Source organism: Trachurus trachurus (genome assembly GCF_905171665.1).
Source record: "Trachurus trachurus genome assembly, chromosome: 10".
In the NCBI taxonomy this organism is placed as follows: Eukaryota; Metazoa; Chordata; class Actinopteri; order Carangiformes; family Carangidae; genus Trachurus; species Trachurus trachurus.
Genome location: NC_139894.1, coordinates 21,727,401 through 21,741,575, shown reverse-complemented (window position 1 = coordinate 21,741,575; position 14,175 = coordinate 21,727,401). Strand labels below are relative to the sequence as shown.

The 14,175-nt window shown below is 40.1% G+C and overlaps 2 protein-coding genes across 3 annotated transcripts in view; one reads left to right on the top strand and one right to left on the bottom strand.

Annotated features, from left to right (window-relative positions):
- ccng1 (cyclin G1) overlaps positions 1-14,175 on the top strand; it is a 142,627-nt gene continuing 128,452 nt past the window's right edge. Inside the window, exon 1 of the mRNA XM_083980172.1 lies at positions 1-6. The gene's annotated coding sequence lies outside the window, so the exon portion shown is untranslated. The remainder of the gene's footprint in view (positions 7-14,175) is intronic.
- kif3a (kinesin family member 3A) lies at positions 33-13,903 on the bottom strand. 2 transcript variants are annotated; one of them, XM_083980161.1, is made up of 17 exons: positions 13,735-13,903; positions 12,528-12,810; positions 12,184-12,328; positions 11,591-11,675; positions 10,908-11,013; positions 10,466-10,605; positions 10,150-10,347; positions 9,834-10,008; positions 9,575-9,682; positions 6,269-6,425; positions 5,905-6,085; positions 4,252-4,362; positions 2,801-2,926; positions 2,183-2,236; positions 1,995-2,063; positions 1,772-1,902; positions 33-794 (listed from the first exon to the last, which is right to left on the bottom strand). In XM_083980161.1, the coding sequence occupies exons 1-17, from the start codon at positions 13,864-13,866 to the stop codon at positions 746-748; spliced, it is 2,250 nt and encodes a 749-aa protein (XP_083836287.1). In that variant the 5' UTR covers positions 13,867-13,903; the 3' UTR covers positions 33-745. The 2 variants fall into 2 exon arrangements, with proteins under 2 accessions (XP_083836287.1, XP_083836288.1); XM_083980162.1 differs by having other exon boundaries at positions 9,584-9,682.

The window sequence follows — 14,175 nt, the reverse complement described above, 5'->3', positions numbered from 1 at the left end:
TACAACGTAGTCTTTTCATTGTATTCCCCTTAAATTAGTGTTTATTTTCGTCTCTCTCCATGCTAATAATTTCACATATTCATTAAGGAGAAACACTAAGGCTACAGCGTGTGCTCAGATTAATTTACTTGAAAATGTGCCCTACTGTACAGAATTCAGCTCTAATGTGTTTGCACCAGCAGGGGCCATTAAACATGAATTTGTCACAGCAGTAAATCAGTAAAGCAGAGGTTAAGACTGATTATGTGTGATGCTCATCAAAAAAAACACTTGTGTTTAATACACTCAGCATATTTCAGAAGATATTTTGATAGTTTCTTTGTGTACAATTCTACTTTCAGCATCCCATCAAAGCTTCAACTCCTTTCAGATCTGTGGTCATTCTAAAACCAGGGAGGGAAATGCATTTATGAACGATTTGCTGCTTAAAGAAGTGATGCTGAAACGAACGAGCTAAATGCAGACAGAGGATGCTGCCACTGAAATGTGTTACCAAGCAACATTAAAAAGTCTTACATCATTATACAAATAACAGGTCCTCTTGGCCAAGAGGTCTTAATCCTACTACGTGTGCTCGCCAAACAACAGCTTCTTCAAATTAATAAAACCTTGTCAGCTATACAGTGCATTCAGATAATCTATTAAATAAAGATCAACAATAACTTTTGGACTCAACTAATGACTTCAATTCGTAAGGGAACGTGAAAGTTGCAGTCGACTTGTGTAGCCCTCCTTGACGCCGTCTTTACTGCAGAAGGGATTCGATCACAGCTTCTGGCTTTGCAGATCTTTTCCTGTGTGGAGATGAGTGCACGATAAATGTTATCAACGGTTTCAGAGAGCTTCCAGCCTTCTCGTTTCTCAGAATAACAGAATACCATGATAACAGCAAATAACACCATGCTAATGTATCATTATCGACATGATGTATATAGACTAGTTATACAGCAAGGCAAAACAGCTACGACCAACTTGTGTTTACTCATGAGTATTTGATGTTGTCTAACTTAAGCACAGATGAGAACCTGTTCAAACGCTTTGAAATGGCAAGGGGTAAAAATGAGCAGATAATGAAGTATGAATATTGCAGCAGAATTTTTTTTTTCACTTTTCAGGAAAATACCCCATTCACACTTAGTCATCTGCGTTGTCATGTGGCAAAACAAAGATTGACATGACATGGAAACTAAGCTGTAAATGCCATCAGTCTCTACAAGACATGTTTATCATTTATCCTCACATGTGCAACTATGCTAATGAATAGTTTGTGGAAGTGGGCATTTACAAGAATGTGTTCTGTAACAATGACAGTGACATTGAAACTACACTGAAATCTGCCATCTGGCTCTATCACATAAGAAGAAGCCGCAACAAAAGGGCAAGTGTGACGTCAGAGTCATCAATATATTTGTTTATTGCCAGCTCGTCTGCTAAACTGTTGTCGTTGTGAGTAAACTGTGCTCAACTGCCCAGGTAACTGTTAATATCTGAGACTTATCAAACAGTTTCTGGTGCAGACCCACCATCATGTGGACTGAGGGAGGGCTGACCCAGTTTTGCATGTAGCCCAGGAAACCAAGATTGATTCAATCAGCTTTGTGAACTGATCAACACAGACACATACGAGTCTGAGTGTTAACCCAAGTGCATCAAATCATTTGAAATGACAAATAAATTGGGTCAAAAACTCTTGAGGAGCTACATGGTGGATTGTTGCACCAGCAACACTCAACAGGATATGCAGTTTCATGCTGTATAGAAAGTAACTTACCTTCGCCCGGTCTTGGGTCGGCCACTCTTGCTACTTTTAGAAGTTCTTGGTCTCTCTAGTTTCATTAGCGACTGCCGCATGCTCTCCTCTGTGTAGGCCAGATACACATGGGATAGATCCACCTCAAATGGCTGCAGGAGGCATAGATAGAGGAAAGATGTCAACAATACTGTGTTAAAGAGAAACAACAGAAAAACACATAGGCTGTTAAATAAAAACTCACATCTTTTTCTTTTTTGTCCGGAGCAGGTGTCTGCTTTCTCATGTTGTTGCCAGTGTATGCCACACATTTCTGAAAGGTAGCACAAAAAGATTTTAAAAAAATTGAGAGGTAAACCTCAGCTTCGTTTGTACCTTTAACATTAATGTGGAAACAACAGTGTTTGCATGAGTTGTACTTAATGAGCTCACCAGCTGCCATTCTCCAATGTCTTCATTCCAATGTACATAATTTTCAATCATCTCCTACATAACAAAACATGAGAGAAAATATTCAGTCAGTGATGCACATCATCCCAAACTGTTAATTTCACCCCGCTGCAGAGCTGCAGTGTCAGCAAGTTCATGCAGTGTGCAACTATGACAGGAAAAGCAAAAGCATCATTTTGACCCTGTGCCAATTGCATGCAATGACTGCAAGAAAACCATTTGTTTTTCTGTAGCTGTTGTTAGCTTTTATGTATATTATTTACATTTCAATCCTGTAAATTATAAAAATGTAACTAATTGAAAGTCGTTCTCTGTGTACCATCGATTCTGTCCTGCTGCAAGTGCATCTAAATCAGATCCTCATTTTTGTACATGATGCTATCTGAGAAAACACAAAATATTTATGCATTGTGAGCCAAGAGGTAATCCTTCCATTATTATATTTTATCTTTTGTATGCCTCTTCCTTGTGCACAAATCTGTATCTGCAAAGGTCTGTCTCTGCACAGAGGGAGGGAACAACTGAGATTATAATTATAATGCTGAAAATCAGACAGAACTATAGTGCTGCACATACACAAATGTAAACATCCCAACACACCTGGTATTCTTGGGGAATGAAATTGTCTATGATGAGCATCTGGAGCCTGAGCTCTCGGCTCAGCTGGCGGATGTTTTCCAGCAGGCCTTCAATCTCTCTGTGATGCTCTTGCTGTAGATCAGCCATCTAACACACATAACAAAACAAAACCACAGTTTCCATTATCAGTTTCTTCTCTTCACCTCACTATCAAAACTGCACAATACAGATATAGACTGGTTTCAGGAAATTATCAGATCTAATGAGAAAATATACCATATATTCAAGGTATTCTTTGCTTCAGCAGTCTTGGTGTATATGATTGTAAATGTGCTGTACTGTATGACTGCCCTTAGATATATATTTATAAAACGGAAAGGTGAAATCCGGCGATCTGATTGGTTGTTAACCGTGGTATAATGAGCATTTACCACGGCTACTATTCCAAAGCCTTATCACAGCATAGGCTATCACTCTGCACCAGGCACGTATGACTGGTATGAATGTTAAGTTGTTGTTATGTATCCATGGCAACATACTCTTTGCAGTCAGTAGCAAAAGAAAGTCGGAGTTTTTAGAGTAGAGTGGATTGAACAGTGACTTTCACCTGAAAAAAAAGCCAAGGAAAAGACAACATGCAGAGCTAACGTCCGGAGAGGTGGGACTATCTTATTGGATAATGTGTTTCTGGTTGAATAAAAACTACATGAAATTAAAAGCTATTACAAGAAGGTGGTTATCAAAAGAGTCCCCATCGAAAGAGGAGTGGATTGCAATTGAGAAAGAAATATATGACATGGAAAAACTGACTTTCTCCTTGAACTTGTGCATGGATAAATTCACTACATATGGGACGAAATGGACAACTCATCTGGAATAAGTGGCCCCTCATCACAACAGGACACAGTTAGCATTTACTAATGTGACTGATTGTGTTTTGTTTTGTTTGAGTACATGTGGTACTTTATGCTTTATGACATGAAGAAAAGACTGTGGGTAAATAGAACTAAAAGAACTGAAATGTCTTCAAAACCTGGACCTAGCCCTATCTCTTAAAATGTACACGTCATATTGATTCATTCATTCATATTTTATTTTCCCCTTTTTTTTTTCTCCCATATATATTGTAAAACTTCTTAAAAATAAAGTAAAAAAAAAACAAAAAACAAAAAACTACATACCATACCACGACTCTAAGGGAGTTTTTGTCCCTCCGCCTCACGTTGGGCCGAAGAACGCCCCGTAGCCGTGGTATAATGAGCATATACCACGGTCTGTCGTGATATATAGGCATATGGTTTTATGCCTTTATCCTGACTGTTTTATCTCACTCTGCTAAGCAGATCAGGTTTGTGGTTTTATGTTTTTCTAAATGTTTGTGATGACGGTGTTATTTTACTTGATCTGTAAAGCACTTTGTAACTGTGTTTTGAAAGGTACTATACAAATAAACACTGTTATGCTGTTCTTACTTCTGATTTGGCAGCCATCAGCATGGTCCACACTTTCTTCAGCTTCTTGGTCTTTCCTTGAGCCTCCTCCTGCAGGCTAGTGTACTTCTCTTCTATATCCAGACGTTCTTGCTGTTTTGAGAGGGAGAGGTTTTCAGTGTTTGTGAAGAAGGAACTTCCTGCAAGCAAACTATGGTCTGTGGTAGTGACGTATGGCCTATATGGATTGATGAAAGGTAGAAGTAATTTAATTTCATACATATTTAGAAAAATCCTGATGTGTCAATCTTTTAAAAAGGACACAGATCCTCTTCGCTTTTCATAAAATAAGGAAGTTAAAGAGTGAGCATGAGACTTATTCAAAGGAGTCATCACGTGGTTTTTTTTACATATCCACTAAATTGCTTTGAATCAATTCTTAAAACTTATTGGAAACATTAAAAAAAAAAAAAAAAATCAAACATAGAGCTTGTTCTGACAATTTTTCATACTGCAACTTTCTCTCGTGAGAGTAAGCGCGAGGTTTTGACTGGTCTGGATGTTCATTTTATTAATATGTAATAAGGCGCGCATTGATTGGACGCAGGAAGGACAGAGCCGGAATGGTGGCTGGCCCAGTGGGCTACATGCAGGCACTGCTGTATTGGAAACCGAAACCGCATACAATGCTGCTCTCTGTCGTGTACTGTAACCATGTTATAGGCTATAACTTAATAAAATAAAACAAAATTTTATCGGTTCATTGTAAAACATGTATTTATTGATGCAAATGTGGTGATTTCTGTACGTAGGCTACAGAGCCCCGGTGCAAAGCTGCTGCTGCTCTGTGTGAAGCTTCACTTTTCATTTAAACAAAACTAATATGACTGCCACAATGTTAGATTTCATCAATGAGACCAACATTTATCTCCCAAAAAACGATGACATAGGCAGGCGGGTTGCTGACGAGCCGCTCATCCGCTCCTCTGGTGCTCGCTGCAGCTCGATGGAGCTTCACTTCACCCAACTCGGAGCAAACTTCTAAACAGCCGTCATTTGGATAAACTAACCACATATTCTGGATCTAAACCCTTACTTTCTTGCATGAAAAATTATTAAAACTTAATAAAGTGACGAAATAACAGCGCTACAGTGGGAAATAAAACAATAAGTAATGGCGGCGCGGCGGAAGTCGGGGTGAGAGGTGTGTTTATGAAAGCAGGCTCCTATGGTGACGTCACCATAGGAGCAGAGTCAAAATCTCGTAATTTCGAGGTGTGCAGCCTCATGAGCTACTCTGGCTTAAACAAAGAGCCCAAACGAAAAAACTCAGCCTCTTTCAAACCCCAGGTTTTCAGGCAAGTTTCCACTATATATGTTTTAACAAGGAAAAATGCGATTTCCGGGTGATGACTCCTTTAACACCTATGATGCAGCCATTTCAGATAAATTCAAATTAGTGTCAACCTTTATGTGGATTGTGGTTTCTGATATCATATCCTGTAATCCTTTAGAGAGGAGGGCTGATGTTCCATGTGTGGGTGAGGATGCATTCAATTAATTGTGTACGTGAAATGCAATTTGGGGACAATAAAGTTGAAGTTGAAGGAGATGTAAAGATTTTATACATGACCCATTGAGGGAAGCACTAGATAGTTTTTTTTTGGCATCATGGCAACCATCATCTCCATTTACCTCTTTCTCCTCTAGTTCCCTCCGCAGCTGCTCTGCTCTCCTGCGGCGTTCTTCAAGTTCGTTGTTAGACTCCTGCAAGAGCTTCTCCTGCTCTTCGGCCTTGGCCAAGAGGTCCACCCCACCCACGATCACCTTCTTCTCTAAGGCCGACAGCTTCTCCAGCAGAAGGTGGTGCTCCTGCCTAAGGGGTAGTGGTAGAACAGGTATTAAAATGAGTGGCACTACTTAAGGAGGTAGGGTAATCAGGACAATCACTCATTTACTGAAGGTATTTAAACAATGAGAGAAGATATTACAGGTTATTTCATTTCCAACAATGTGAAGGTTTTCATCCAAAAACATGTTGTTTTCTTTGTGGACTCACTGGGCTTTGAGCAGGTCCTTCTCCCTCTTCTCCAGTTCAGCTCTTGCCTTGTTCCTCTCTTCCTCTTCCATGTCCAACTTAGCCTCCAGAGCCTTTCGTTCCTCTTCAATCTTTGCCTGCATTTCTACCATCTTGTCTGGAGAAACCTTCTTCCTCCCTTTTGAGAGATAGAGAGGGAACCATAGTCACTTAAATGCACAGATTGTTTTAGTTGTGCCTTCTCATGCCAAGCACTTGTCAGCATATAGGTTAGAATGATTGAAATGCAGATTAAGTTATTTTAAACTGAGGGTTTTAATCAGCATTAGTATTATTTAATCTGTGCAGTTTAGTTTAGTAACAGTGAGCGCTAGTGAGATCCAGCTGCACAAAGTTCTGGCCTGCTAATGCACAGTATTAAATAATTTTTGTTAGTGTAGGCAAAACTTTGGGGGGGAAAAAAGGAAGCTGTCAAGATTTTCTGAATGACATGGAGGTTATGAGGATGTGGAGCATGATACCCATGGCAGTGACATTCATATACGTATATATGGACAGACAGACGAAAGCTACCAGCGATTGTACAATAGCCTGTCATCAGATTAGTCAGAAGTTAGTCAAAACACATGGTGGCCATCTGGATAACTTGTGTGAGTAGTGATGCCATTGCTACCAGACAGCAGGACCATGTAGATTCTCACACCAACCTCTTTCTTCTTCAATTAAAAGGTGTATAGCAAGTCAGACAGGCGGCATTTGCACCAGGAGGAGAAAGAGAGACAAAGAGCAACACATTACAGAGTAAACTTAAAAAGTCTTACGACTCTATGAAGTGGCACACACCACACATAAGAAAGGAGTGGGAAGAGATACCAAACTCTGGAACTAAAGAACTGAAAATAATTCAATGCCATAGGAGAAGTGACAGTGAATAGAGGTGAAGCAGGAAACAAAAATGAATCACTTCACGTGATGAAACATGAAGTAGGTGAATTGCGCCTTTGAAGAACAGCAGGTAGGACTACATAATAAAGTGAAGTGGTGTCCGCTGAACCTGAGGGGCTTGTTGTGCAGAAATTCCCTTCGTGGTCATTCAGGTCATGCATGAGGAGAAGTAAGGCAATATGTATTTGTGTCTTAAAAATGCAGTATAATGTAAATCTTAGGAAAGGATCGGTTCAACAGTGCAACAGTCCAATGTGAATCCTCCAGGCATCTGTCCCGGAACATCTTTCAGACTGTTGCACACCAGGAACCTTTGCAATCATTCTCGTGTCTAACAAGTCTAACAATACATATTTGGGACACAGAGATTCACGAGTATGGTTGGTAACAGAGGAGGGGAGGGGGTGTCTGGGCTGTGTCTATGAGAGCCAAAGGGTTACAGAGGGAAAATATAAAGCCCCTTTCACACATGCAGTGTTCTCTGAATTCAATTATTTGCCTGCCCCTAATGTGAACAGCTCAGACCTCAATAAAATAACTGACACAACTCCCTCTTCCTAAGCTACACAACGTTCTCATATTAGCAAAAAATAATAATAATATAAAATATGCATGCTAATATAAAGTAATCATAGTAGAAACCAAATAGAAACAGACAATTAAGGGGTACAAGGAATACATAGGGAATAATGCTTTATAATGGAAAACCCTGGGTGCATTGTGGTTAAGGCTGCAACATACAACATCTGACCCATGTCCAATATTTGTTGCATTTAATTCCCTATGTCTTGTTTCCAACATCAGTCCCTCCTCCTGTCATCTCTCTTTCTGTGTATAAAAAGAAATATTGTAAAAAAAAAAATCAAGATTTAAGTTAGAAGTTAGAACCAAGAAAGAAATCCCTCTCCTTCTCTTCAAAGGAACTTCTAACAACAACAATGGGGTTTTCCAATGTTACTTAACTTTTCACACATACCTGCTGTACTATAATGAACATTCCTTGAACCCTTTGAGAGACAGCTGTGCAACCTGTGAGACTACCTAATTAATTGTAAAAATGATGTCAACATACAAAGGAAATACTACAAATGACTTGGTCGCAGGCCACACTCGTCATTCAGTAGGAAATCCCCCTAAAAACCACCTACATACACAGCGCAAAAAGAAGGCATTCATTGTACACACCACTCTAAATTTCATTAATTCCAACTGTTTACAGGATATAAACAGAATATTGTGACAATTTTTTTTTTTTTCATAACTGGCAAAATTCCCTGTCATATTTAATTTCTAATAAAATTAATAATGCACATTTCTCAAGGGCAGCTATAGTTTGTTTTAATAGCAGTGGGAAAACTAAAGTGGGTTCAAGTCTGCTTTCTAAGCATTTTGACAGCCTGTGCAATATGAGAACTGATACACTCTTCAACCTTGATGGTATATTTTGCAGCTTGATATCCTCCAACAGAGACTGAACTGATAACAAGTCTTGTGTTTTCCTGTATATGAGGGCTCAGTGTATACACCTGACTATACCACCATAGTCAAGCTGTATATTCATTAGTTAAACCAGCAATTAAATGGTTTCCATGTGTGAAAAGGGCTCAAGTTTGTGGGCAGGTGGGCTGGTAGAGCAGAGTGCTGCTCCGACTCACTATTCTGAGGTTTGTCCTCAGTGGGTGGTGGCACTGAGGAGGAGCAGGCAAATTCTGACTTATTGCTGCTGCTGGTGCTGCTGCTGCTGCTGTCTGGAAAAGAAACAGAGGAAGCACCATACCCACCAACTCCATTGACAAACAGGTTGATGTAGACATGGAGAGCTAAATGTCTAAAGGCCTGACCAACCAGGCAGCTGTTGGTGCACATATGCAATCAACGGATTCAGTTGTGCACCATACTCCCAGAAGCACGATTATTCAGTAATAAATATTCAGACTAACTTTATATTACAGTAGTCGAAAGACGAAAGAAGAACAAATGAAGAGAAACCTGTTGAACAAGCCTGTAACATGGCCTCGCAGAAACATTAGCATCAATAGTTTCCACTTAAAAAAGAGGAGGCTAAGGTGAGAATACCAGGGGAACTCCTAAATGAACAGTGCTATGTTCATAAAAGCCTGTTACTCATGAGTAGAGGTTAACCACTGACCTAAAAACAACTTCAGCATGATAAGCTATGATAACCAAAATGCTGAGTAACATCATAATTAACATAGAGATAAGAGTTGAAACTAGATTTTAGAGATGCATGTCCAACTGTTTACTAAAACTGCATATTAATTCAGGGCGCTGTCAACAGGCATACAAGATCGTGTTAATAGATTTACAATCATTTGCTGTAACTCGTTGCACACCTAAATCTTATGCGCAGTGCACAAATACAGTACGTACCTCTCCTTCTTCTGCGTCCCTCTCCTGCTTCCCCGCCTTCGTCATCGCCCTCATCCATCTCCTCTGATCCACTGCCCTCGGAGCCAGAGATCTCTTCACCTGGAGTCACACAAAACAACATCTGAAACTGAAACAGCGCTCTTCACAGTTCAACTCAAATGTATTCACCACATTTTGCCGTGTTGGTATTGGTAACAGTTTTGTAGCATTGAAATTGTAACAAAACATGAAATGCAGCTGAAATCTTCACCTTCCTCCAGTTTCTTCTTCAGCTCCTCAATCTCCTTCTGAAACTGGCGCAGCAGAGCATCCTTAGGATCCTCGTTGATCCTGGCTTTGTTCTTGATGTTTTTAGCCCTATTGGCGTAGCGGAGGGTACTGATGGTTTCATCGTAGTTATAGTCTGCAGGGCCGATGTTTGCACACTGGTGGGAGATGAAATCATTCAAACATGTAGTATGGCAGAATGCTTTTGCACATTCAATTTGCATATTCATTTTTTTCTGGACTCAAGAGGATATTGTTTAGACCGGAGTTTTGGTTGTGTTTGGAAATTAGCACTGTACCATCATAGTCTTAGAGTTTCCTCCCAGTGAATCCTGCAGCAGACGTGTGAGTTTGGAGTTCCTGTAGGGAACGTGTGTGCTCTTGCCATCCACCAAGGCAGAGATGACGTTACCCAGTGTGGAGAGAGAGAGATTGATCTTTGTGGCTTCCTTTAAACGCTGACCTGTGGCCCCGGTCTTGCCTTGTCTTTCTGAACCCTGTGGGGTGGGGTGGGGGTGGGGGGGTTAGATTGATGGTGACTAAGTTATACATATCAGTCTCATCTAAATTTTCTAATGTTTTTTTGATGAGCAATTTCTAGTGACAGATACGTACTGCCAGGTCAACCAGATGAAGTTTTCCCATGCGCACATGCTGGTTTCCATCTACACCCTTCTCACTACACTCGATAGTGATGGTGAAGATAGCATGAGAGCGAGAGCTGTGTTCATTCATGTTTGTGGCACCAACGGACCCTAGACACAGAGAAATAACCGATTATGAAATTTGATATGTGAGCTCAAAGTATTGTATTTTTAATAAATTTCATAAAAATGTATGTTCAACTGATTCTATATATTATATTTTATAAATATCATATTCTATGAACATCAATTGGCTAAATCCACATATTACACATAATGCAAAACTGCAAGATTTATCAGGATTACAGTTGTGCTTTGGCCACATATGCTACAAGAAAATATTGAAGTTAAACACCGGTGTTTGACTTTGTGGGTATCCATTTCCTCTAAACGCTGTCAGTCGCTCTACTTACGGTTTTTGTGACCCAGTGTCATAATCCTGTCCATGTCGTCAGCGTTGTTCACAACGTAACCAGAAAGGTCTTTGATGTACACACCAACGTCTGGACGTTCTTTCACCTTCAATGTAAAAATAGAACTCGATCATGGAAAATTGTGGCCACAACAAAGATTAATCCACGTAATCTGTTTAGCCACCTTCTACAGTTTTCACATTTGTGAAGAATGACTGCAGTGCCCTTTATAACAGGTCCTCCATGACATATAGGCTATTACTGAACTCAACATCACCAGATGTTAAAAAAAAGTTAATCTCAATTTAATCTATTTTTTTTTTTACTGAAATTTTTGTTGTGCATTGTCTCTGCATCTCTAAAATTTAAGCATAGAACAAAGATGATGAACAATGTGATCTAAAATCCTTCATTTGACATATATTTAAGACCAATCCCACAGCTCAGCACATTTACGTCATTCTTTCTACAAAAAAAAAAAAAATGAATCATCACCTGGAAAGACACTGAACTTCCTACGGATATGTTGCACTTGCAATTTGCTTTGCTTTCGGTTTCTGTCTACCTGTTACCACTTACTTTTGTGCCAGTCAATGTTATTCACTGGACTTGAACTGATTCTGTAAACGGAGGTGTAATAAACCTTTTAGTGCTTGATGGTCTCAAATTTAAATATCCTTTACCTCGAGTCTCTGCATCTGGTCCTTCCCCAACAAGTCGCGCACTTCCTCATTGTAAATCTCCAGGTATGAAACACGAACCAGAAACCTGTTAACATCAATGTGAACATGATGTCAGATGCATGTAAAACTGCAAATGACAGGTGTTACTTCGGTATCACATACTAAAATTAGAACAAATAGCAGGCTTTGTTGATGAGCTAACAAGTATTCCTCACATGTAGTATAGTATAGTAAATAAATTGTTTTATCTTTATATCTTAAGAAACATGAATTTCCTCACGTGAATGAAATCAAATGTAAAATTTCACAAGAAATTTACTCTGTGCACTCTGATTAGTGAGACTTTCTAGGGGCAAACTATTTTTCAAAGTAGGAATAATAGTAAGAGTGCCATGCTGATTGCTGTACTTCAAATGTCGATTATGATGGAGTATGCAGGCGAGGAATACAAACACCAAAACCTTCTTTTTTTTGGCACTCAGGTAGGCTAAACACTAAAGTGGTAATCTTTGTCTATCATTGGTTGATCTGTGGTGGGGGGGGGGGGGGGGCACATTTTTGTGGAAAGAACTGTGTTTGTTACAACTGATTACCTCGTGTCTCCCTCTGCCTTGGCAATGTGACCAAAAATATGCGCAAATGAGTTTGGGATAATCCCTCTGAGTTCAGGCACCGCTCTCACACCCTCCATGGTGAATGTCTTTCCTGTGCCAGTTTGCCCATATGCAAAAATGGTGCCTGAAATTGAGCACAGTGAAAAATCACACCATTGTCACCAGTACCGAATATGGATGTTAAAAAATAAACAAAAATAATAACCCTATTATTACCATTATCCAATCAAGGTTAGATTTAAAAGAGGCAATGAAATGTATGCCTAATAGGTGCCAAACGCTGATGATTGTTGACTTTACTGGCAATATCACATTTAACATACCATTGTAACCCTCTAATACTGAGTCGACGATGGGACGGGCTGTGAGGTTGTAGACATCAAGCTGTTTGCTGTCTGGTCCAAACACGGTGTCAAAGGTGAAGGTCTTGGGAGGCTCGTGAGGCGTCTCCAGCTTGTTAACTGTGATGGTGCCACGGATCTCGTCCACAGCGACGGCCTGTCTGTGGCCCATCATCTTCTCCTTCTGGTTGAGGGGACGACATCTCACCACCACCTTGACATTATCACTGACCTCCGGCCTGTCAGGTTTCTCAAGCTTATTGCTCTGAAACAGAAAAAAAAAATGGGGCTCAGGAAGGGAGTTACAGTGAAAGGCAAAAGTTTGGGCACCCCTGTTCAAAATTTCTGTTAATGTGAACAGTTAAGCAAGTGGAAGATTCATTGATCTCCAAAAGGCATATGATGACACTCTTTTGCAATATTGTAAGCAATTATTGGTGTATTATTTTAGCTTTCTACAATTTTAGAGTGAAAAGGGAGACTTGAGCTCTCAGATAACTGGATAACAGTTATCCCTGTAGGCCCTTTTCTTTTTCTGTCACTTTAAAGAGATGTAAATATATAGATATATGTATATTGTTTAAAATGTAAAGGAAATGCGTAATCTGTAACTTTAGGCATTTTGGAGATCTTTTCATCTTCCACTTGCTCACATTAACAGAGATTTTGACCAGGGGTGCCCAAACCTTTGCATGCCACTGTCATGTCATTGAAACTGGTTACAATAGTCACAATTACCTATAGAATCCTACACTCACAGTTAACCCAGGTGAGCATTAGGGCATAGCTGGCACCTGTTGTGGGTTATAAAACACGGATTTGCTTGTGTGCAGGTGGATAGCTCAGTCAGCCGTAGGCTACCGATACAGGAGCAGCTAGCTAACGTTACCAGCCACTAGGTTGCTAGGCGAGGAAACGCTTCCGTCACCTCCGCTAACCGCAGACAGATGGTTTAGATTTAAGAAGAAAAACCTGTCAAAACTCCACGTACAGAGTTTGTGGTAAAAGGCAAAAAAAAAAACTCCTGTCGTGAATCCGTGTACATTTTTTTTATGCCGTGTACTAACAGCAACTGGTAAGCTAGCAATGCTAACCGGTTAGCATCACATCAGTGCGGTCGGAGGAAGGGAGGAACCCGTCTCTCTCCAAACAAAACAAAAAAAAAATGCTAAGAGGCCTGGCGACTTACCGGCATAGTGAGAGTGCAGGAGGAGAGAGTTTTATGATATATGGATAATTGCAAGGAAATATTTGTAAGGATTCGTTCGTAAGAGGCAAGGTTATCCAAAGAATTTAAATGCCAGCGCAGTGTCCATATCATCAGACGCTCACATCCGATAGCAGCTTGTTGTCAGGGCTGGTCAGCGCTGCGCATGCGTGGATGTGGTGGTGGTGGTGGTGGGGTCTTCAGCTGGCTGGGGCTGGGCACAGAAGCTGCTGCAGTAAACAATACTGCAACTATTATGGATCAGTGACACACGTAGGGCAAAGCTGAGGAGCATCAATGCACAGTGGCACCAAGATAGAAAAAAAGTTGGTTGATCAACGGTTACAGTAAATAAATAAAAATGTAATAGTGGCTGTAGTCTTTTTAAGGCCAAACTGTTAAAACTTCACTGGAATTAGCTTT

What these genes read in the sequence shown, in the direction of transcription:
- kif3a (XM_083980161.1), bottom strand. Translation starts at nt 13,866, where the DNA reads ATGATATGGACACTGCGCTGGCATTTAAATTCTTTGGATAACCTTGCC. An exon ending in GACACTGGGTCACAAAAACC is followed by an intron (nt 10,606 to 10,907) that starts GTAAGTAGAGCG and finishes CTCTGTGTCTAG; the next exon opens with GGTCCGTTGGTGCCACAAAC. An exon ending in GAAGAAGAAACTGGAGGAAG is followed by an intron (nt 9,683 to 9,833) that starts GTGAAGATTTCA and finishes GTGTGACTCCAG; the next exon opens with GTGAAGAGATCTCTGGCTCC.